The sequence below is a fragment of the Erpetoichthys calabaricus genome, chromosome 16, assembly GCF_900747795.2.
Source record: "Erpetoichthys calabaricus chromosome 16, fErpCal1.3, whole genome shotgun sequence".
Classification (NCBI taxonomy): domain Eukaryota; kingdom Metazoa; phylum Chordata; class Cladistia; order Polypteriformes; family Polypteridae; genus Erpetoichthys; species Erpetoichthys calabaricus.
Window position 1 is genome coordinate 97,089,829 of NC_041409.2, and position 25,629 is coordinate 97,115,457.

General features: G+C 40.2%; 1 protein-coding gene across 1 annotated transcript in view; it reads right to left on the minus strand.

The window, feature by feature from the left end:
* Window positions 1–1,757: 1,757 nt before the first annotated feature.
* Window positions 1,758–25,629, minus strand: part of arid4a (AT rich interactive domain 4A (RBP1-like)) — a 67,915-nt gene continuing 44,043 nt past the window's right edge. Inside the window, exons 17-25 of the mRNA XM_028822151.2 lie at window positions 21,245–21,439; window positions 18,762–18,846; window positions 18,461–18,659; window positions 15,077–15,139; window positions 13,507–14,649; window positions 10,542–10,646; window positions 9,856–10,068; window positions 9,292–9,438; window positions 1,758–3,881 (exon numbers count right to left, since the gene is read on the minus strand). Coding sequence (XP_028677984.1) covers window positions 3,778–3,881; window positions 9,292–9,438; window positions 9,856–10,068; window positions 10,542–10,646; window positions 13,507–14,649; window positions 15,077–15,139; window positions 18,461–18,659; window positions 18,762–18,846; window positions 21,245–21,439 — 2,254 coding nt within the window. The 3' untranslated portion in view covers window positions 1,758–3,777. The remainder of the gene's footprint in view (window positions 3,882–9,291; window positions 9,439–9,855; window positions 10,069–10,541; window positions 10,647–13,506; window positions 14,650–15,076; window positions 15,140–18,460; window positions 18,660–18,761; window positions 18,847–21,244; window positions 21,440–25,629) is intronic.

The following is a 25,629-nucleotide window of genomic DNA, read 5'->3' on the forward strand; positions in this document are numbered from 1 at the left end:
ATTGTAGCGTCACCAAATCCCCAAACCTGCATGACCTTGGAAGGAAACCGGACCACAATGTGGAAACCCACCAGGAAAATATGCAAACACCAGGGATGTAACTCCCAGCAGCATTACCACTGTGCCACCCCCACATGTAATTATGAACAGTATTCATTATTTAGATATAGTTAATGATTTATCTATAAAATGTTACATGCATGCTTTAACACATTTTATCATGAAAGTGATATCAAATATAAAGCTAAGGATTCTAAAATGCAGAGAGCTGGAAGATCATAAATGTAATGTGTTCTGTGTGACGGTCGCTATCTGCTACTGTCAGCACAGGTGGAAGCTCCAGAAGCACATCGTGATTAACAACCGGGGTCAGTTTTAAGAGGACATTCATGACAGTCTACTTTAATGACTAAAACCGACATTAAAGTCAAAATTTCCACTTTAATCATGAAATTGACCTTTTTCCCCCCCATCACTGTGTCCCTAATTTTTTTTTTTCTTCTTCTCTTCGGCTCAAATACATTGCTGTACATTCTGATGCTGTCACAAAGGTGCAGACCTTTAAAATGGATTGCGTCATCATGATGGGGAATATGCGATGCTTGTATTGCCTATGCACCACAAACACATCTGCTTGTCAGCATTTAAGTTTGATGATTTGCTTCACCACATCAAACCATTCATCAAACATCAAAGCACACACATTGATCCTGTAGGATCTGCAAAGCGGCCTGCTGTCACAAGTTGATAGTAAATAAAGACTCTTGATGTCACGTTCCAACTTGAACACACTGGTACTGCAAACTCTCACACGTGTCGTATTAATTTGTGAGGACGTGTCAAATGAATGCTGGGAATGCACGACAGCCATGATACATGCATGTACGCGTTCTTAATGTGAATTATAAACTGGCCCCCTTACGGTGGCATGCAGTCTGGAGTAGGTTTTTTTTTTTTTTTTTTTTCAAGGGCCTGTCTGGATTTGACTGTGATCATCCTTCCCTCAATTCTGACCAGTCTCCCTGTCCCCACTGCATGATGCTGCCACCTCCATGCTTCACTGTAGTAGTTGATGATCAGTGCCCAGTACTTCAAGTTATACCCACCGGTCATTTGATCTAATGGTCGAGAAACACAACCTTTCATGGGCAAGGTGTGTGGCCAGCAGATCGTGTAGTGCTAATCCATACCAACAGTTAAAGTGTGTGTACCAGTGGCACCCACACCAGACCCACAGAGCTTCAGTTGCAATGACTTGTACACCTCCTGGCCAATGTACAAACAAATAGGTGGTCCCAGATAGTACCCCAAGACAGCTCATGATTGATAAGAAATAACTGAAAACTACCAAACCTATCCTTTAAAAGGTGAACCAGTCGTCGCCGAGTCATCCTCCTAACACACTGCAAAAGGCGAGCTCAACATTACACACCTCATTAGACTGATGTTGTGGTCAAATTACAAATCCCACCAGTGAGTACGCCTGCTACCCTCCAAGGAGTGACTGGCTGCACCCTTGGACTTGTGAGTGTGTCCTCATCCACAGTGAAGATTTCACTGGCTGTTCAGTCCACCAGAAAATAAAAGGCAACTTTGGGGACATTCAAGATGGAGCCCCAGAGGTGACCACCCACACCAGCTCTTTTCAAGTGACAAATCAGACACCTGCTGTTAAGCAAATACACCTGGCGAGTCTTTTCTCTGCTTGTGCACACCGAATGGCCCATCCTGCGACTGTGCGAATGAGAACGGGAACGTATTTTAAAATGTCTTTATTAATACTCAGCATGGGGCTGTGGACAGAACAATACAATGGATTTGTACAGGAAATGACAGAAAAAAGTGTCAAACTTTCTCCTTCACTGCCCATGAAATGGAAGAAAACTAAAAATGAAATTCTCCTTTAAAGAAATGTATCTTTCACAATAAGGAAATAAAATGTTTATAAAACATAAAATGTACAATATATCTGTAGGTCTACTTAATACTAAAGGGTCTGTTTCAGGCCCAGTGTTGCTTTGAACCACAGGTTCATATAATACAATCTAAAGGATTTGCGCTAGCTCTCTAGAGTATTAACATTTACAAAAAGGGGCACAAAAAGTTTAAATGTACAAAGATGAATAAAAAAAATATAAAATAAATCACTTTCATTTTTATACAGCTTATATGCAAAATGTATTTTTGAAATACATGGTTTCTGAAAGATGTATATACAAAAAGAGTCGCTGAATATCTGGGACAACCCATAGGCTGGTCTGACAAGTTCCCCCTTTTCCAGTTTTCATTTGGGAAAACTGAAAAGTACAAGCATACCCCGTACCAGGCCAGAAAAATAAAATAAAATAAAAATAATAATAATAAATTAAAGTCACAAAAGGGCAAGGCAATGCCAGCAAATGGTGCACTCTCAGGACGGGGAGGGTCCAAAATGTTCCAAATCAATATTTTCAGATAACCCCCCAAAAAAAGTCATCCAAAACATGGGTGCAACTGGGGCTACCAGGGCATCCTACAAAATGGGGGGGAAAAAACGTCCCACGGGAGAGGAATGCAACGTTTAAGCCACCGGAATTGTTGTCGGGACCAACGGTTGACATTCAAGAAGCCACGGGCCAAAACTTTGGCGCTGTAGTAAGGCGAGAAATCGGAGAAGTGGGCGACGGCGACGCTCACGGACAGAGTGGAGTCACTCCATTCTCGCCTCTCCTTTTGGACGTTTTTCCACTGAAGTAAATTTTTGTCATTTGTAAGTTACACCCAGAGTGAGGAGAGTGTTATGTTTTTGTTGTGTTTGTTGTCAAAAATACATTAAAAAAAAAAAAAAAAAAAAAAAAAAAAAAAAAATGTTCTTCTTATCCATGGTCTCAATAAATATATTTAACAAGCTGCAACACCTTTCTCTTTTTTTTTTTTTCCTTTTTTAATACACAAAACTGTAAGGTCTAGAAATCTTTCATTAAATAACTTCATTGTTGTCATACTTACATTTTTTGAAGTTTTTTTTTTTTTGTAATAAAATAAAAACTCTGCAATTACATATAAAAAGACAAAATACCCTTGGCCAAGGAAATTAGCCCACCGAAAACCTGTTTTGTTTTTTGTTTTTTTTGCAATTCCACCGTAAACAAGTATAATCTCATTTGCATAATTCTGTGCTCAAAATACTAAAAAGTGGAAGACACAACCCATCGCGGTTTTCGGTGAGCTAGACCCCCTTCTGCAAAATGTATTTTATCCCTCTTTGAAAATAGGGCACTCTGCTGAACACGTGTACTTTGGCAGTTGTGCAAAGCAAACGCCCGCGTGTGCGTCTGCCTACTACTGTACCTGGCTTCGCCATTCTCCCACCCAGAGCGGACGCCGACCAGTCCCAAGTGCCATACAGCTGCAGTCAGCAGATGCCAGCGTGCGTCTAGACGCCTTCAGGCTGGTCTGGTGATTAGGAACGGGAGAGGAGAGTTTTTACAGAAAAGTGCCTTGTACTGTAAGAAAAAAAGGAGATTGAGTGTGTAGCCTTTGTGTAAAGCAAACCAAAAATGCATCTTACATTCACCTCCTCTTCAGTGTCCTGTCGAACACTTGGAGTGGAATCTGACATTGTGTGACTGCAAACTGGAAGCCAAACAGCAAAAGTGCGTAGAATTGGACTGGGAAGGTCAATCCGACTGAGTGCTTTCCTCTCATGAACACCAGGGAGTCTCTTTCTCTTGCTGCACTTGCATCCTTAGAGGCAGTTTGTTGCGGTGAACATTAAAAACGAGGGGATGCGTTTCATCACCTGCACTCCACCACAACAGTGTTCTGGGTTGGAGAAGCAGAAGGCGGGCTCATTCCAGTGTCGGACGAACCCGATGACGTGGACGCCGTCGTGTGGGAAACTGTGGAGAGTAAAGTCAGCGGTTAGCAGAGACCCCATCAACAGCTGTAAAGCGTTTGACCCTGGAAATGAATGGAATTGAACTTGACTGCCAGGCAGCGGAGTTGGGAAGAATTAAAAGAAGGACAACAATAAGCTTACAATGAGAAGTCTGCCCAGCTTCTTCATCGGCCAACAACAGGCAACACAAATAAATTCAATTAATACAGTCATGTGAAAAAGTAAGTACACACCATGAAATGTTGTTTCCCCCCTTTTTTTTTAGTTCCAAGTAAGTGGAAGTTTGGTAATGGAGTCAAAATTTTGCTATCAAGTTACGTTCAGCTTCTGATTCAACGGACAAAAGTAGAGTTTGGCAGGGTGCGTCTGTGGAAGCCTGTGTACAATGATAACCTCGGGGCCCCTTTCAAACAAGCCGAGTTGTGTTTGTCTTGTCACAGTTTCCAGGGCTCACTCTTTTTGGTCAAGTCTGGTCCAGTACTTATCACCCTCCCTTCTCTCTTTTCAAAAATGGTTAGCGCTATTCCAACAACTGCGGTAGGAAATCTTTAACTTTAGTCATAGGACCAGGCCCACTGATGTGCACATTTTTTGTACAAGTAGTTTCTGAGATACATAAATTCAATATATACACCCATAAGCCCCAACATTCAGACAACCTGCCTGATACTGCGCAAGTCCCCCTCGTGCCACCAAAACAGCTCTGACCCAGAAAGGCAAAGGACTCCACAAGACCACTGAAGGTGCCCTGTGGTATCGGGCACCAAGATATCAGCAGCTGATCCTTTAGGTCCTGTAAGTTGCGAGGTGGGTCCTCCACGGATCGGACTTGGTTTTCCCAGCACATTCCACAGTGGACTGGGGATCTGAGGAATCTGGAAGGCCAAATCAACACCTTCAACTCTTTTGTCATGTTCCTCAAACCATTCAATTGTTGCAGTTTAGCGGGCCACATTATCCTGCGGAAAGAGGCCACTGCCATTAGGGAAAACTGTTGACATGAATGGTTTGGTAATTTGGTACATGGGAAAGGCGCTACATAAATAAAATGTATTATTATTTCAATGTATCAAAGTCCACAAGAATGCCAGGACCCAAGGTTTCCCACAGCATCACTCTGAATCTGCTGGCTTGCCTTCTTCCCATAGTGCATCCTGCTGCAATCACTTCCCAGGTAAACAACACAAACCCACCAAGCCATCAACATGATGTAAAAGAAAAACATAAATAATCTGACTAGACTACCTTCTTCTATTGCTCCATGGTCCAGTTCTGACTTTCACATGCTCACTGTAGGCGTTTTCAGTGGTGGACAGTGGTCAGCATGTGATAAGCATGGCTTGTCAGCGGCTACAAAGCAACCTGCGATGCACTGTGTGTTCAGGCACCTTTCACTCATGGCTAACACAAGTTTATCGACGATTTGGGCTACAGGAGCTCGTGTGTAGGATTGGACAAAAGGAGCTAGCCTTCACTCTCCATGTGCATCAATAAGCCTTGGGCGTTCATGACCCTGTTACTGGCTCACCATTTGTCCTTCTTTGGACCACTTGGTAAGTACTAACTAGTGCATACTGGGAACACCCCACAAGACCTGCTATTTTGGAGCTCTGAACTATTTGTCTAGCTATCGCAAGTTGTTCCTTGTCAAAGTCGCTCAGATCCTTACGCTAGGCCCGTTTTCCTGTTTCAGACACATCGCCTTTGAGAACTGACTGTTCGTTTGCTGCCTAATACCACTGTAATCAGATAATCAATGCTATTCAATTATTCCATCAGTGGATTGAATGTTGTGGCTGATCAGTGCTTGTATGCCGGACTCTAAGAGAGGCGGCTTGTTAACCCCACTAAAGCAAGTACTGGACGATGAAGTGAAAGAAATGAACAGACACGCACACACAGACCCCTGAATCTGCAATGGTCAACGTGGACAGCAGTCCTGTAACCATCTATCTGTGCAGCTTGTTTACTTCATTTGACTCAATGTGTTCAGTTTCTAATTACATTTACTGAAGCTGTTCAGCTGACTCAATTTCCTGTTCATTGTACTCTACATGTACATTTATTGTACAGTAGAAGAATTTCAACTGTATTGCACAGGGAGATTCACTTGAAGGAGGCCCTGAATATTCTGTAATAACTCTCGATAGGACAAGGCAATCTGAATGAAACAAAGTGCAATGTGCTCCTTGGTATACGGAGCTTCAAACAAGCCGGGATGCCCCTGCGTCAGAGATGGGGTAGGCGCCGAACAGTCGTCGCAACGTTTAACCTCCGTTTGCAACTTCTGGGTGCATACCGCCCATACCCCTTCACTCAGTCACTCGACTTCTCATCAGGATGGTGGTGTACAGTATTGAGCAGCACGTCTTCAGGGTGCAAAACTATTAGGTCACCAATTTGTTTAAAATGATGATCGCAAGTTAACGGAAGGTTACTTCCAGCAAGATTGAGCAACATGTTACACATCGGCAAGGAGCATGGCAGAAACTGAGTCCTTCTTTGGCAACAGGGTCATTTCAAAGGGGCTTTGGCCGCTGCCACCACCACAGTCGCCAGATCTGACACCATCAGACTCCTTCCTTTGGGGTCTGCTCAAAGCAAAAGTCTAATCGGAATAAGCCTTGCCCTGTGGAAGATTTGAAGGAAAACATCCAATGTGAAATTGCTGCTATTCCCCCCAAAGACACTTGCCGATACGTTTGGGAACTTGGAGCGCCGCATCGAAATGTGTCTGGCAGAAAACGGAAACCACTTGCAGCATCACATGTAATGCAATTGATTACACAGACGTCAAGGTATAGAGCATATTTTTGTGGTTCAGATTGCTTCATCCTAACGGGAGTTACAACAGAATATTCATGGCCTCTTTCGAGTGAATCTCCCTGTACAATCTTCTGTTGAGTGATATCCTGAGGTATCACTAAAGTGAAATCTACGTGGAAGCATTGGACGAACCGTTCCATTCTGACTTTTAACATATGTGAATATGTCATGATTTGACCTTCATTTAATCAGTGTCTATAGATAAAGGCGCAGTAATTGGAAAAAAAATACAAGATCATTGATTCAAAATGAACACATATGCCATTTCCATCTGTGGAAAAAGTAAGTCCATCCTTGGTGCCAATTCTTGTTATGGCCCCCCGAGGTAGGCATTTCCTGTCCAGAAGTTTCTGACACTGACCAAGTTAAAATCCCCCATAACCTCATCCATGCGGATAGATTTCAGCTGACAGATGTTTGAGGAGCGTCTTTCTTGCACAACCCATTTCAAATAACCCAAAGCCCAACACACAGGATTTCAATGGATTTTCAATCTGGACTTTGACTTGGCCATTCTAAGGATCCTCCTTTTCTTTCTTTTTAAGCCATCCCTTGGTGGAATGGTATGTTGATTTTTATTTTTTACTGGTATGTTAAGGATCATTGTCATGTTGCAAGGTTTACTTTCAGCTGAGCTTCAATCTTCTAACAGATCGTCTCACATCTTCAAGCACCCTGCAGCACAATGAAGAATTCAAACAGTATTCTATGATGGTGAACTGCCCAGGCCCTGATGCATCAATGCAACTGCAATTCAGAACACTTCCAACAGCATGCTTCATAGATGTTATCAGGATTTCCTCAAACATGTCTTCTGGTACTGTGGCCAAATACATCTTTGCTTCTTCTGTCCACAGTATATAATTCCATAAGTCCTGGTGTTTGCGCCTTGGTCTGCATAAGCAAGCATTAGTCTAGTCTTGCCCTGGTGTTCTTTCTGGGTTAAGGTTTGTTCCTGGCACACCTCCCGTGTAGATGTGTGATGCCTCTTTTCTAATGTTAGACTCGTGCACTTTGACATCAACAGCGGCAAGAGCTACCTGCCCTGTGATCCAAGTGTTCTTAGGGACCTCTTTCAGCATCTTACGTTCTGCTCTGAATTTGAATTTGCTAGGCAAGTCTGGCCTGGACATGTTGATAGCCGTTTGAAATCTTCACCGCTTGTAGACGATCTTCTGGACAGCGGAAGGTTTGATTTCCAGTTGTTTGGATATCTTTAAATCCATTCACAGACTCAACCATCTACAGTAGAACCTCTGGTCACGAACATTTCCGAACATGTACAAATTGGGTTACGATCAAAAAGTTTGCCAACATTTTGCATCTGTTCATGACCCCACGCTCTGGTGGCGAACAAAAACACTGGCAGCCAGTTTCCCTACGCGCCAATGATTTGCCATTCTCCGTTTCCCATTTTCTTTTGTTTGCGTATACAGGGCCTAACAAAGCAGCTGATGTTGCAAAAGGAGTTACAATGTTAACCAAGCAGAGGCCTCAAGTGCTGGAAGAGGTGGAAAAACTGTTGCTAGTGTGGTTGAACGAGAAGCAACTTGCAGGGGATAGCGTAAGCGAGGTGATCATATGCAAGAAAGCCAGGAAGATTCATGGCAATTTGCTGAAAAAAAAAATCCTTCTTCGAGTGGTGAAGGTGAGGAATTTAAAGCCAGTAGACGATGGTTTGAAAAGTTTTGCAAGAGAAGTGCCATTTAATTTTTTTTCCCTGTGCTTAAAACTCATTAAAAAAAGTGTTTACAGCGAGCGGTTCGTAAGGGTCTAGCGCCAACTCTTACAATGTTAGTTTTCTCTGTTGTTCAAGGTTTTCTCAGTGTTATTCAATGTTTTTACATTTAGTTTACTGTTACACTGTGCATTCTATGGTATAATTAACTACTTTTGTGCTTAAAAATATATATATTTACATACAGTTTGTATGGTCTGGAATGGCTTAATTGTATTTACATACAATTTTATGGGGAAATTACGTTCAGGTCGCGACCAAATCGGTTTGCGTCCAGAGTTTTGTAACGAATTACGGTCGTGACCAGAGGTACACCACTGTATTACCCTTCTTTCTGAAGGCTTCAGAGAGCTCCTCAGATCTTGGCATGGTGATATGGTACAATTCAACACCAGAATGGCAAACCAAAGTAAATGTCCGAGGTTTAAATAAGAGGACAGGTTCAAAAAAGATCATCTCCAATGATGTTCTAAACTCTTGCACTTGATTCTAATTTGAGATATTTCAGGTAGTGATAACTGTAGGGCTGGACTGACTTTTTTTGCATGCAAAATTTACATTTATATTGATATAAATCATACAACGGACTACAAAATATAAATATGGCATGATGTTTGTTATATCACCTTTATATATAGCTACTGTTTAGAATGAAGATCAAATTTGGGTATGTCCACATATGTTAAAAAAAGAACATTTCACGGGTGTACTTACTTTTACACAACATTGCTGTGCTGAAAAATATGCAACAAGAAAACTGACTGGCAGAATTAAAGGTCAATGTGAACACAAGCCAATTCCATCTTCAGATCATAATGAGACTGAAGCAGCTCAGATCAAGCCTTACCTTCTCTCTCCTTCTTTTTTAACCTTTTGCGCCGCCTGTCAATTGAGGCCACTTCTGATTTCAATGACATGTAGTATTTTCGGATTTCCTGCAGCTTTTCTTGAAGGAAGGTAATTCTATCAGCACTGGTCATGTTGTCGAGTTCCGCTGCACCAACAAGACATGGACAGAGAGCTCATTAAAATCTGACAGCACTGTGTGGGAGCACACCACTCAGTCGCACATAACTGGCACACACGACCACACAAGCAGACATCTTGTTCATGCATCACACCATTGCAAGAAGCCTCCATTTGGTTAACGAGACAAAAAAAAAAAATGTACACTGATGACTAAGTCACACACAGCCAGAGTCTATCCCAGCATCCTCAGCCAGTGTGTATGCAGAAAAAAAATTAAGCTATAAGCTCTACAAAGCCCAACAATAAAAAGGTGTTATAGGATTAAAGAGGATGTTAGGAGATCTTTATGTACTTCTGTTAACTAGCAAGTCGCAAACAAACCAGAACAAGATGCCACTCACAGCACACCTCAAGCAATCAGGAAATAAAGAAATCTATTTACTGAGCTGAAACGTCCACTTGTATGTTTTAGGGCAAGAGTGAGCAGGCGTCTTCTCTTTGTGTTTTTCTTTGTCTCCATCTTTGCTGTGAGGTGAAATCACATGTGCAGGGGACCTCGTAAGTTTTGGAGCTTTGGCAATGTTGGAGTGTTTGGCTGGAGTGCATTTGTTGAAGCTTTCACTGGCAGGAAGGTCTTCACTGTCACTGCTGTGCCCTAAAGGGAAAACAATTGCATATTCATTTTAAGAGGCACATTGAAATTGGAATACAGTGCCTTGTGAACGTATACCATTTCGCAAACTGGCCGGCCAAATCCCGAAATTGAGGAAAAGATTGGACATTGGCCGGTCAATTTACAGTGACATTGGCCATTTCCAGATTTGGCCAGACACTTCCCGCTTTGGCCGATTTTGGGTTTTGGCCGTAACATATATAAAACATGGTGGAAGGTATATACGAGCTATTTTATTTTCAACCCACTTCAACAATAGGAACAATATTATTAAATCCATTACATAAAATCCAAATGGAAATCCATTTTAAATACTGAATGCAATGTGAGAAAACAAGACAAACACCAGTGAGAAGGATATTTTTGTAAGGCACTATACATCTCATATTGAAGCAAGAAAAACAGACTTCACATACATTTCATTTAGCAACAACATATTTACACAAACTGCCTACCTGCTCCATTCTTCTCATTCTGGGAGGCTGCACTCGCTCGTTTTTGGTTGCGCTTCTGCTTCTTCGCATGTGAACTACTGTTGCAGTCACTGGACCTTTTCTGGCCTGAAAGCAGACAGACACAAAGGCATAGAGAAGAGTGAGTGACAGAGATAGAAATCGATGTCTCACTGTATTAAAAACCATTCCAAGTCTTCATTACCATTGCTTGTTCCCAACTCTGAGATGAGAACTGGGAAAACCACCAGGCAGCAGGCTATGGCTTCACTTTAGGTGTCAGATCTAGTACTGATACAGACAAGTTATTCTGAAAGTACCCCACACTCTCCACTGACTAACTGGACTGAAAAAAAACATACATAGATCCATAGTTTCACATGCTTGTAGCTGCCACTAACCAAAAGCTTAATTTAAATAAGTCAAATGTGGGTGGGATGCTGCGTCAACCTAAAACGTAATGAAAGCCATAATGATAAACCAGCACAGTTTAGCACTATGGTAGTCACAGTCATCAACTGGGGTTGCAAATATACTAAAATATATTGTGTTTCACCAACAATCACTATTTTACATGGCACTGTATAGCCTCAAGAATTACCCAGAAGACAGACTGTGCTGTGATCTACTGCTCATGAGAGATGTGCACATTTTGGTAAATTAAACTGTTACAAGCTTTCTGGGCTGTGACAGACATAATAGATGGACTGGAATCCTAATTGAGATGAAGAGCAATTTCCCTCTCTGGCTCATTATTGAAGAATGGTGTGGATGGGTGTGCACCCCTGCTGGGATGCTTCCTGCTCCCTTTCCCTGTTGGGGAGAACATAATGGATGGGCCGAGGCTTTGAACAGTTGCTCCCCAGGTACAATAAGTGGCAGTGCTCCTCTGGTTTGGCTCCAGTTGGGACACCCACAGGGCGGCTTGGGACTTGATATATTTATATTTATTTATTTATTTGCTAAGATGAGGCTTTTATCCAAAGTGGCTTTCCAATGAGGTCAACGTAATCGAGTAACATCAGCCTAGTGACAGTTTGTGAACAAATGTAGCAGCACACGTTTACAATAGTTGATCACCACAAGTGAAAAAGGCAGTCCGGCTGGATTCATTTCAAGCAAACTAAACATATTGAGAAACATCCAGTGGGTGGGTCATGGACATTTTTCATTGGGCAAAATTATTTTTCCCATGGGAAGAAAATATCATGGTGTGTATTTTACACACCACTACACTTTCCATACTTATTAACTGGAAAACTACTTGATTCAAAAAGATTCTTCCGATTTCAAAAACGTTTTATTTCATGTGTAAATCATCACAGAACAATGCAGGAAATTGTAAATGGTGTATTGAGGAAGTCACTTGCATTAGTGATGTAACTTATCTCCCTGAAAATGAACAATGTCCAGATGAACTGAATCAGCTTTCTAGAATGTAAATGGTTTAGGTGAGCATAAAGTTTATCATCATATAATTTTATAAGTGCTCATTATGACCTCCACCAGCTGTGTGGACAACATCTACACGATAGCCCAATTCATCCCATTTTCGATTGAGCATGTCGGGTGTCACTGTACTCACACTCACAGCTCTTTCAATGCGATTTTGGAGATCATCCATTGTTGTTGGGAATGGTGGCACATAAACAGAATCCTTAATGTACCCCCCCCCCCCCAAAAAAAAAGTCATAAGGTGCGAGATCTGCTGATCTTGGGGGGCCAGAAGTGGAGGGGAACATCGTGGGCTCCTTTACAGCCAAATCCAGCGATGAAGGAGCTCGTTGTTGAGAAACCAACACAGACTGACGGGAGCCATCGTCTGGTGACAGTCAGGAACTCTATGGCCTCTTTCAATTGTTATGTGCCTCTTGATTGTAAAATTATGGCATTTTGAAATTGGATGAATCTTTTTAAATCACCCTGCACTATACCAAGTTTATGTGCTAAAGGACACATTTCAAATATTTGACTGTTCAACAGAAGACAAGCTCTGCTAACGACTTATACTGACGGGCTTCAGTAGTACGACAGTAAACGTGACGTATGTCCTCTGCTGTAGTCACAATATAAACGCAACCTCAACTTAGTTAATCTCAAATCACATGTCTGCTGTCTTAACCCTTGTACATATTTGCTATTAATGTTCATTTTTGAAATATCTGATAAAAACTGACATGTTAGTGTGCGGATTGAGAGGACGTCCCACCCATGCGCATGGCGTATTCATGGTGTAAAGATTAGGACGTCTGATCGGAGGTCTAACAGGGTACAGCTATTCCAATATTTTATTTTTTAAAAAAGAAGTCAACTGGTGTCAAATTGCACGATTCTCAGAGTCTGAATCAGATGCTACTCTGATTTAGCAAATAAAATCCACAAGCCTAGGTGCATGGCAACTGGTGCATCTTCCTTAAGTGTCCTAGCTCTGATAAGCTCATGGGAGTTCGGGTCAGAGAGAACACCATCTGCCCTCGCTTTCCCTAAGTGTGGTTGCCAGCCTCATTTGGCAGAATGAATGTTTAGCCACTTGACGAGGTTGTTGAGAGTGCAGGGAGCTGCGGAAGATCAGGGAGACAGAAATAGCATCGTTGAGGAAGGAAATGACATCTTTGATGGTGAAATAAATAATAACTACACTTCCCAGTCAATGCAATATGTATCCATATTCCTCCTATAATCCATCTACATCTGATAATTAAGTTTCTTATTATGAACTTAAGCCCTGAACTCGTATACTTCATTAGCTGAGGTATTGCTATACATGAAGATGCAGAATAACCAAAATATTTCAGTCCCATAGTAAGTAAGGAAATGTGTCTGGCATTTTCACCACCAATTTTACATCAACATGCACCAACTTTCTAGGAGGAATCAACAAGTGTGTGCCCATTGGTCTAAAATGGCGAACTGAGGGGTATGATTTCCCTTAAAGACCCTGCAGCCTTGGTCATTTATTTTGACTTACCTCGCTCCTTACTTTCTCTTTCTTGCAGCGAAATGCTGCAGATGCTAGAACTGGTACTGGCCTCAAAGCCGTTTGCAGATTCGCTCTCACAGAGACCCTCTTGAGATTCTCCTGCTACGCTGTCCACTTCGATTGTGGTGTCACTTTCACTTTTAGAGCTACGTGATTCCTCTGGGCTGAACACTGTGGGAGAGGGCTCTGAAAATCCCTGGTGGCCTAGGGAAGTCACATCAGCTGGAACCTTCGGACTAAAGGGCTTCTCGTTGGGGACATCCTCACTTGGGGACTTCTCTTTCTCATCCAAGTCATCCAGGTCAACCTCATGGCAAACGAGAGCTTCAGGCCCAATCTGTGGCATGAAATCGTCCTCCATTTTCAGCAAGCCCTCTTCAGTTATCTTTATGGGCGAAGTGATGCCCACGTGTTCAGGTATGCACTCAACCTCTGGAGACAGAGCAGGCATTTCATTTTTAATTTCATCATCCACTTCAGGAAGATCAGGACACCTTTCCCCATGCTCATCTGACTTCTCTGGAGTCTCCAGTTGCTGTTCATTAGGCCTGTCTATCCGTAACCTTTTTTCAGGTGGCTGTTGCTCAATGACTTTTCGTTTCGCTGGCTTTTTGTCGTCTGTATAGAGTTCCTCTCTCTCTGAATCAGAGTCAGAGTCTTTCATTTTTGGCTCAGAAACTTTTGAAGTATCTGGGATCTTCTCCAAATCCAAGTTTTCTGGAATCTCCGTTACAGAAGACTTGACCTCAGTTATGTGACTACTGCACAACTTAGCGCCATCAGTGTTCTGTTCTTTGGATCGACTTCTTCTGCCTTTGTTTTTTGGGGACTTCTCAGCTTCCTTCTTCAAGTCATCTTGTGCTACCTTCACGTCTTCGAGTGTTATTGAAGAGTCAGGCTCTGGTTTTTCTTCTTCCTCCAATTTCAAAGGTATTTTTTCAGGAACTACTTTGACATTTTCAGGCTGCTCTGGTGGACCTCCGAGACATTCCTCTGCTGCTTTGGGCTTGTCATCTTCTTTCTGCAGAGGATGTTCTTTTATTTCTTCTGGTGTGTCTGGTTTCTCGTTTTCTTCAGCTTTACTTTCAGATGTGTCCTCTACATCACTTTCTTCAGATGAATTGCCAGAATCTTTATAAAAAACACAAAGACGGAATATTAACTGCAGGTATCAATAGCTTGGACTGGACATCCCATCCACCTGCAAAAGGGGTGGGGAAAACAAAAAAGAGTTCTCCCATCAGTGGATTTAACACCCAATCTTGTGTGGAGGATATAAGAACGCATATCACTACCAGCATGGAGTCAGGAACCAGAGGCATACACTCACTTTACTTATTTAACCCTTTGTTCATTGCTTTAAAATTTGATAACAGTATTATACCTATGTTCACTGCTCAATAGTTTTACAAAGTTTTACACATATTTTGAAGTCTGAGTACAGACAAACAGAGCAGCATGGAGTCAAATGAACAGTCAACACTGTGACTTGCCCCTTTCCCAAATGATCAGCATGTAAAAAGCTACTTATCAAGACCATAGCGGCTGCAAATCTTACCATTAGAGCCCTTATCAGAATCAAACAATCCAGACGTGTGCCTCGTGCGTCTTCTCGGCGTCTCTGTAAATTAAAGTGCACGTTAGAAAAGACGCATTTTGGAGAGAAGCGGAAGCAACTCAAAATGTCTGAAAGCTGCCACCTCTTCAATAAGGGTAGTTTGTTTTCTTCTTATAATAATAAACTAATAAATGGATATTAAGATATTAAGAGAGATTATTAATATCAACATGACAAACTGGAAAAAAGGTTTTACAACCTAGCGCCATGGTACAGATTCATTTGTAGTGAACAGTTGCATTTGTTTGCAATAGAGTGAGAGGCAACATCTGATCCGCACAAACCACAGCATACAGTTGAAAACAACACTAAGAACAGAAAAAGCCTAATAACATACATTTGTATACTTGAGTAGAACTTACTGTCCTGTATCTCAAAAGGCTAAACAGTGTCATAATGACACACTACAGGTCCCTGTTCGTGCTGTTTGCCTCTCACAGAGTTTGCTATTTTACAGCATCACCTCTCTCTCATATTATATATATAAGCTCAGGAATAAAAACTACTTTATGATACGTGATTCATTTTTTTCTCCCTTTGTGGATCTCCAGCTGCAAATATTATATATATATATATTTTATAAATTAAATCCTAAGCCTAAGGTTTTGTGCAACGATTTTATGTGACATTTTTATGTCAGGTTTTTGTCACGCTTTAAATCGGGCTTATTTTAAAACCTACATATATATGTTTGGTATCATTCTTTTCAGAGTTTAGCAAACTTTAATGTGATGGTAGATTTTCAAATTCTTATTCCATTTTTAAATTATAAACTAAAAAATATCAAGAACTCACGTCCCGCGAGAAGAGACTTAAACAAGAGTGGCAAGAGATTTAACCACGCCCAAAGGTACCAGGGGGGCTTGCCCCCCTAGTTTTTACTTTAACGTTAATGCACAAGAGTGCTTTACATGGAGTCTGATGATTGGCTGACTCAAGGAGAGCTGGAGTACAGGACTGGATTTTTTTCTTTTCATCTCTTCTCCATTGTCATCTGATGCTTTAAAAAATTTGGTACACGTTATCCGTAGATGCATACTACACTACATGTCATTTTAATTGCATATTATTTTGTGTTTTAATAGGGTGCAGTGAGCTGGGTTCTTCAATTCATTATTATATAAAGTGCACTTCTACTGAACTCAATGGCATTTTTAGAAATACGCTTAACTCTTGCTCCATCATGCAGCACTTGCTTTCACACATGCAACGAATAAACTGAATACCAGGGGCTGTGAAATTTAAAACAATTTTTGTAGACACAGTTACAAACAATGCAAGTATAGCAAAGCGACAGGGAGTGGAGTAATTTGCATGAAAACTAATATGGGAGATCAGGAAAATTACGACATTAGCAAATTATCAGGCTTGGGCCTCAGTTCCACTCATAACCTCCAGTAAGGCTTGTCATAAAATGGAAAGGTTTTGATAACTGTCTTTAACAGTCTTATGTTACTACTGCATACAAAGAATGGTTTAGCGACACCATTGTCTGGTGATACAAACAAATTTAAAGGGGGGGGGGGGGGGAATTGTTGGCTCTATGCAAAATAGCTGAATAATTCTAGCAGCAGTGGTTGCAGAAAGGCCCTTGGAGATGCAGTGGCCCAGCTGATCATGCCACACTCATGGGTGGACTTCAACATTTAGGTATGGGGGAGCAAACCAAAACTTTTTTTTTTTTTTTTTTTTTTTTAATGGAGGGATATTTACATGATCTCAATTTCAATATCAAGCTGTTTGTAATATAAAGTTACCATATGAAGTAAATCACACAATAAAGGTTTGTTAGATAAAAAAGGCAAAATAACAAAAACCTCCCTCATATTTATCTTGACAAGATGATCCTGTTTCTCATACTGATTCCTCACAGATGTGGCAGTAAGAAAAAGGTAAAAACTGGATTAGTACAAGCTGCCCTAATTCAGGGTGTTCATTGGAAATGTAAAGATTTACTACTACATGAGGTGGAAGTACATAGTATGTAAAAATAGTTGGATCACATATTTGAAATATTAAAATGTGTCCTTCAATTTAAAATCTAAATATCCTCAGCTATACTAGAAATCTGTCATTTTTCACAATTTGATAGAGGTCCACGGGGGACTACAGCCCTAGTAAAGAATCAAAAATATATTCCTAATCACTGAAGTTGAGATAATCTACAATACCCCACCCACATGCTTACGTGTGAAATGTGTCATTTTTAACCTTCTGTGAGCATCTTGTAGAAGGCAAGGACCACCGGTAAAGAATCAAATATCAAAAGTATGATCATATTCGTAATCCACATAGCTCCAGATACATAAAATAACACTCCACAGGCCTACATTACCGATTTCCATATTTTCAAAGTTTTGACCCCCTCGTACCTCAATAGGTGGTGAACTCCTAGGCTCAGTTGATGTGGCACGCACAGCTTCCAAGTCCTATTCATCATTTTGCTGAAGACACCTATTAGTATACTCTTTATCACAAGGGTGTAATTTGTTTCCCAAAATATAGTCCTGTCTGTCTGGGGGAACCCTAGAAAGCTCTACGTCTAGCATAATTATACATCAATATTCTTTGAACATTATATCATATGTGGGGGTCTTATTGTACTGGTCAGTCAGGTGATGCCAGACAAAGAAAACACTGAACTGATTTCAAAGTGCTCATAACTACATTTTATTAGCATAACAACGAACCCAAACACTGAAGCTAGAAAGTGAAAAGTTAGCAAAAAGCAAAAGTAATGTGAAGTAACTGTGGACTACAACCTGTCAGGTTCACTTCCATATTAACATTTTAGCATGCAGAAGATGAAAGAGTCTACCCAAAAAACTCTCCTTAAAAGCAAGTGTTATGAAAATGAAAAAAAAATTAATACAACTTTTGACTTAATTAATTCCATTATAAAATATTCTTGAAACAATTACCTGCCCACCAATTCCAGCTAACAGGATCATACAAATGATCACTTGAGCAAGGCCCTTAACCTGTAACTGCTGAGCACTTTGAATAGTGAGAAAAGCGCTACAGTATATAAATGCAAAGAATTATTATTATTAATAGCCTTGGAAATACCATAAAGAATGCCTATACATGTGCTTCAGTTACTCTCTTATATAAAACTGTGCCATAGCTAGAAATGCAGCTTCTCATAGTTTTATTCAAAGTATTTAAACATTTTTCAGGTAACCATGTCAATTTAGGTAGTGTGCACAAGCCTTAATTATGGTACCCGATACCATTATTTCCATCTGTCCTGACTAAAATTCTTTGTTTTAGATAAAAGTATAGTTTGTGACTGGCTATCCAAAGAAAATTTTAAGACTTTACCTTCAAATCCATTTGAAATTGCAGATGCTTCAGAAAGCAGTGGGCTTTTGCCGCTCAGCCGACTTTCACTGCTGGCTCTTTTCGAGGCACTGCGGGAAGAGGAGTTGGAAGGAGTTATCTTCAAAGGTGGCCGGCCTCTCTTTGTTTTGTTATATTTGTCGTCTTCCTTTTTCTCGTCTTTCTCGCATTCCTCTTTACTCTAAAACCAAAGAACAAATTTAAGTTTGTAAAATGGAACAGATGACAACAGATTATTAACTAAAACATGGCAACCCAAGTCCAGTGATGGAAAAGGACTCACTTTTGTTTTCCTTCGCTGTTTCCTTTTTGTACCACACTTGTCTACAGGCCAGATGATTCTATCAGCTTTCACCCATTCATCATATCTTAAAAAAAACAAAAATAATAAAAACAGCTTGAAACAAAATATCAATATAACTCAATAGCAGAGCGATCTGTGTCACCCACCAACAGAACTACCCCTTCTTGGCCCATCAGTATAGACTTTTCGAAAAATTATCTGCAAGATTGGACAAAGAAGAGAACAAACTCAACACCTCAGTCACGAAGGCCAATCCACCATATTTTGTGTGTATATTAAATTGGGTATGTTGGACATTTTCTAACAGATGTTTCTGCTCAATTTTTGTTGCCTATAAACACCAAGAAATGCAGATGTGACAAACATAGCACCAATATTAATCTAGGCTGGGCTCACAAAAAGGTTCATTGAATAAATTCCATTGCTTGAAACTGATCACAGGATTGTATAACACATCTCCTTTATTTAAAAAAATAAAAAAAATCACACAGCTTGTTCCAGGACAAATAAAGAGTTTGGCTTCTGCCAGTTTTATCCAATTATGTTGCAGTTGTAAGTTCACAAATAAAAATTACGTGATTTGTGGAAGCAGTGACACCACAATAAAAAGTGACAAATCAGCTATTACTTACAAGTGCTTTAACTTGTTGTGTCTTGCAGTTGGACTGCTGGATATAAAAAAATAAACATGTATACTCCTGAAAAGGCCGGGTCCATGTATTCATGAAATGAATGAATCATGACTTCAGTTGTGCGTGCTTCCACCCGTTTATTCATTTTCTAATCAAATTTTCCAGTTCAGGGTCACGAGGAGCCAGTGCTTACTTATCCTTGCACTGCGGTGTACAAGATGAAAACCAACCTTGGATGAAGCACCATGCCTTCACATCCTGTATTCACTTATGCTTAAGGATTTGAGAACAATTTTAATTAATCTATTCTGTACGTCTTTAGGTATATTGGGATAAGGATGCTAAGGATAGAGCTGTCAGGTAAAAGGAAAAGAGGAAGACCTAAGAGAAGGTTTATGGATGTGGTGAGGGAGGACATGCAGGTGATGGGTGTAACAGAACAAGATGCAGAGGACAGAAAGGTATGGAAGAAGATGATCCGGTGTAGCAACCCCTAACAGGTGCAGCCGAAAGAAGAAGATGATTCTGTATGTCTTTAGGATGGGGAAAATTACAAAGAGGAGACCTACAACACATGTGAGGAAAACATGGAATATTCATACTACCAGATAGTGCTGGCAAATAAAACAAGTTTAAAACAAAGTGGCCGTTTCTTTAATAGTAGCTAGACTGAAATTAGCCACTGTACAAGTTCACTGGAGGAACTACTTGCAGGGAAAACTTGGGGGTTGGTGGCAGGACTGGCACTCCAGTCACTGTAAAAAACATCACATTGTTCAGTGTGGTGCTGAGGTGTCATCCATACCTGACTGCTCTTGGATCTCAATCCGGGTGGCTTGCCGTGTGGTGGGTGCAGCAACGTGCTGTAATCAGTGCATGCTCCCACCCAAAAATGTTCATTCCAAAATAAACTTTATGACCCAATGTTTGAAAGCTTCCACATTTGCCAAAGAGGCTAAGGTCATAATGGTGCTTTGAGACACAAGGCAGACTGCTCAAATGATAATATATTAGAAGCATTTAGCTTCAATACACACAGAAACTCAGTGAGATTAATAAAAAAAAACTGTACCTAATTGCTTTAAACAAATAAGCAAACATCAGATTAGTGGAATGCTAAAGGTTTGTCCAACAACTACAACGTGACAAATGCACATGCAGTGAAAGTACACAAGTCACGAACTTGAATGGTGTGGGATTCAGTGTGTTATAAATAGGAGTTGTGTAGTTAAAGCCAGCCTGTTCAGGTGGTAATACCAGATGAGTTCACAGACAGACGCAATGCCAAACATCTGATTATTTATACAAAACACATTTTTAAAAGACCTTAATGAACTGATATTCAACTGTAAACTGATTTCAAAAAGCGATTCACTCATGGCATCTGTATTTTGTGACATTTAAGAGTCTGAGTAGACAGCAAAAAATTACTCTCATGTCTCATTGTATGTGGCCCAATAGGTTATTGTTTATGAAGCCATATTGTCTAAGTCATATTAGTCAATAATCCATTTTCAAAAATTCTTAATCAAGTTCAGGGTCATGGTGACCAGTGTTTATACCAACAACAATCTTTCTCATAACAAACGGTGTCTGTTTTAACACATTCCTAGCGAAGGCCATGGCATGCACATTTTGAGAGAACCTAATGCCTTCAGATCACCCTTAAATGTATAAACTCATAGTGGGCCAAATGTCATTACTCCTGATGGAGAATAAGATGTGAGCATAAGCAGCATGGAAGATCTTGTAGATGCAGATAATAGTTAAACCTTTTAATTCCACCCCTCCATTAACTACAGGTTTTTAAGGAGCCTGATAGAACTTTACCTTACATTCCAGCCATAATAATGAACCAAGTACAGAAGTTCACCGTCATCTACTTCAGTACTTTTAATATTCGCTTCATAGATTTTCTGGGTCTTTCCCCGGCCATATTTCACACGAACTTTAGTTCCCATTAAGCAATGGTCACTGTCTTCCTCGGCCTCCTCTTCAAATTCATCCTTAGCCTCACTCTCTTCTCTGCAAGAACAGGTTTGACATAAAGCTGGTTAGACCTATTCTGATTTTATGAGACAAATTCATTTAGTATTGGATTTTTCTTTTCAGCTCAGTAAATCAAATTTAACTTGACAAAACTACCGAACACCAATTCACAGAACAGAAATCTTCAGTTCTCATGAGAGAAACTCGAGGCTTTAACCAATATTGTAGTTAGTGCCTCAAATATTCAGTCAAAAGGTTATGTGCCAGGAGGTTTTGCCTCTGTAAAATATTGTGAATACATGCACATCTTACTATTTTGTGTGTGTGTATGTATGTATATGTATATATATATATATATATATATATATATATATATATATATATGTATATATATATATATATATATATATATATATATATATATATATATACACATATACAAACACACACAATATGCAGACTGTACAGAACGCTAATTTCTGTTCATTCAGAAGTTAAATTGCTTAGCATCTCCACCATTTAAGTTTACATTGTGCCACCAATTGGAATTTACTTTATAATGCAAGTAGTATGAAAATGAATTGTATTTTTCATTCTAACAGAAAGCACTTTGCGAGCATTAGAACTGTTTTTGAGAATTCAATACCAAATGATGTTTTTGAGGCAGCAGACAAGTTGACATTATAACTTAATAAACATATTTAAATAGAAAGAAATATGATGCATATACATACACTCACAGATATATACGAGTATTTAAGTTAATTAAACATACTGGTTATCCACTCTCTTTAATGCAGAAAAATCAGAGCAGGAATAAATCATGTAAAGAAAAATGATAAATTCCTTTAACAGCTGTAAAGAGGGCATGCTGGTCTGTGGTGTAGCGGGTCCACAGCTCATGTCAAAAAGGCCACTTTTTAAATAAATAATCGCCACACTCGCAGCTTAGAGAGGGGGAGTGGTATGTGTGGCCGGAGCAGTTCCTGCGTGATGTGTGAGGTGGATGGTCCTCACTCAAGTGTACAGGTGAGGAGTTGTCCTCATCCGTAATTGGTGCCAGGAGCTACTGATTGCCACACTCGATCCACATCCCTGTAATAAATAGAAGCGCTAGGCGGCTAGGAGGAGAGAAAAAGGAAGGATGAAAAGAGAAGAGAAAAAAGAAAAAATGGGAGGTTAGAGGAGATGAAGGCTGGAGAAGTGGGGAGCCGGTGCGAGGGACAGCAGGCTCGCATGAGCAAAGGCAGGCAGCTGGTAGGACATCCCCGGAAAAGTGTGGCCAACTCTCGGAGGGGGCAGTTTGAAGCGATCGCTCCAACTGAGCAATTAGGAGGAGCTGGAGTGACCGGCAGTGGAGATGCCTGGCCATCTAAAGGAGCGGAGTCGAGGAGGCTTTGGGCGTGTCGAGACCCAGCATGAGTACCCTGGCCGCTGGGGGAAGAAACCCAAGTCTCGGTCCGGCTGGAGCCTGACGTACCCCCAGGATCGGAGGGCTGCCGGACCAGTATTGAAGGAGCTGCATATGCTGGTTGGGAGACTCCCCTGTTGCAGGGCCCGGAAGGGAGAAGCAGGGGAGTTGCTGGGATAAAGAAGGATGCACTGGGATTTGTGTTTTAAAAGACTGCTTCCAGCCGTTATTTTAACCTTGTTGTTTTTAAAGGATTTCTTCTTTGTGTTTTTAACCTCCACTAGTTCACTCGTTTTATTGGACTATTTATTTAATGACTTTGCAGCACTGCACTATTTATTTGAACACTTAGTTTTGTTGTTGCGGTTTTAAATAAAAGCACTCTGCACTTTTTGCACCATCCACCTGCTTCACTGTTGTGCCTCACTGTCCAGCTCATCGGTGACATTACCGACGGTGTTGGGTTCAACAGCTCCCAGAAGTCAGATGGGAGCATGGAGCGAACCTGCATCGTCACATGGTCTCCCAGGACCCGAGTTTAAGACCTCGACAGTTAGACCATCAGCTGCTTCCTTCTGTGTGACAGTCAATGGGCTCCAGTGGGATTAGTACTTCGTCTATCAGTCTTTCCTGATATCCTTTCATTTATTTCTATTTAAGATTTCCTTTATTCGGTTACAGTGTTGGCTTTATAAGCATCTGTTGAAATGAAAAATCCCTTGGAATGAGCATGTCAAGAACGATGTCCATGAGTGACCATTAAAGGACTGCAGTTAAACTCCATGGAATTCATTTCAATTAGATAATGCTTCTTTCTGTACTTTTAAAGTGCATGACTAAATACTGGTACACTAGTAATATAACAGTAAAAAAAAAAAAAAAACAGCACAGATATTGAATGTCAGAACAAACTAAAGCTACTTTTTGAGAAGTAGGAATAAAAGCAGGCATTATTGCAGAAGTTGGAGAGAACATTATATAAATACAAAGCAATCTTATGAAAAGCAATCAAAAAGGAAACCAATGTCTCCCTAAAACATTCTTTGTTAAGTTACTTCACGTGTTATATTAATAAAGGGTGCTTCAGCTGACCATTGGGGCGTGTAATAGCTGAAATTACTAGACATTAAAAAACTGGGCTTGTATGTGGCAGTGAAAGATGTATTTATTTATTTTTAAATGTAATGTAATAATATGGTGGAATGAAGGCTTTGACTTTGCATACTCCCCGCCCTTCATGTTGCTTGCTACCATGATAAGCTTTCACAGACTGGTGGTTATAAGTGTGTGTGCTCAGATATACAAAAGTAACGACCACCCGAAGGCAGAGAAGTAACATTCTTAATCGCTGTGGTAAACTAACTAGCATGAAAACTTCCTGACGGTTAAAATAAAGAACAAAAAAAAAAAAAAATGACAGCTCAGCTATAGAGACTTGAACACGCCACATTCTAGCCTGCGCTTAACTCAGAACTTTTCACTAAATTGTATGAATCGGTCAGCCTTCAAGTGATTTAAACACTTGTGCTCAATTCATTGTAAGACAATTTGAAAAAAGGTCTCAGATCTTAAAAGTTTGATTCTTATCCTGCTGCTACACACTAAACGTTTGCCTAAGAAAAAACATCCATAAAAAAAAAAAAAAGTTATTGTGCATTTATCTTCAAATGAACAACAGGATGTTTTTTTTTTTTTTTTCAAAGAAAACCCCACAACAAAAAAAAAAAACTCTGAAGGAAGCACAAGTATAAGCTGCTCAAATAACTTTTATTATTTAGAAAGCTTCATCTGTGTTTCTAAGTCTTACTTCAAATAAAAGAATTTTAATGAATGGGCATCATTCAACATTGGAAAAGCAAATTTCTTCTTTTAAAATATAGAAAGTGATTTACAAAACGTGAGTGTCCCTAATCACGCCAGATTTTTTCAATTTACGAGTGACACCACAAAGAAAAAGTGAATTCACCCATCAGCGACTACATGTCTCTGTTTGTCTTGAAATAGTAGTTACAATTGCTTAGTAATGTCTGAATAAACATCTGCATACTCTGTGCTAGAAATGCAAAATGTCATTCATTTTAGATTACACACATGCATACTCAAACCCCCTTAATCCAATTCAGGATTGTGGGGGCTGGTTCCTACCCTGACATTAATGGGCAGAAGGCAAGAAGTAACCCTGAACAGGGTTATCAGTCCATCGGAGCACCGTGGCTGCAGGTTTTCTTTGCAACCCTTTTCTTAGATAACTTCTTTTGAACTCATTTTAATTGACTTGCTCTTGAAGACTCAGACCCCTTCATTGTTTCTTTTACCTTAATTAGCAGGCAAACAATGATGAGATACAAAATGAGCCAAAACAACTGGTATCCATCTCACAATATCTGAAAATAAAGAACCATGAAGGTCTCAGGAATGCTGGTCTGCTCAGGTCCCCAAAACATTTGACCAGTGCTCTTAGGAATTTCAGAAATGTCTGCTAATGTACCACGAGAGCAGCAACAAGAAATGGAATTAAAGAACGAGTTTAATTAACGACAAGAATTGGCACCTCATTAAGCAGATGATTGGAGTTTGAGGCCCTGACTTATTTGGTCCTCAGTTTACTCCCTCACTTCACATTTCATTTCTATTTGGGTGCCATTTAAGGAAAGAAATAAAGCAATTCAGAGGAACGATGTAGAAATTCAGGGGAACAAATCTTAAAAAAGCAATTCAATTAAAATGAATTCACAAGATATTAATTAGCAGCACAAACAGGGCACTCATTTAAAAAAAAAAAAAAAAGAGTTAGAATGAAAACCTGCAGCCACGG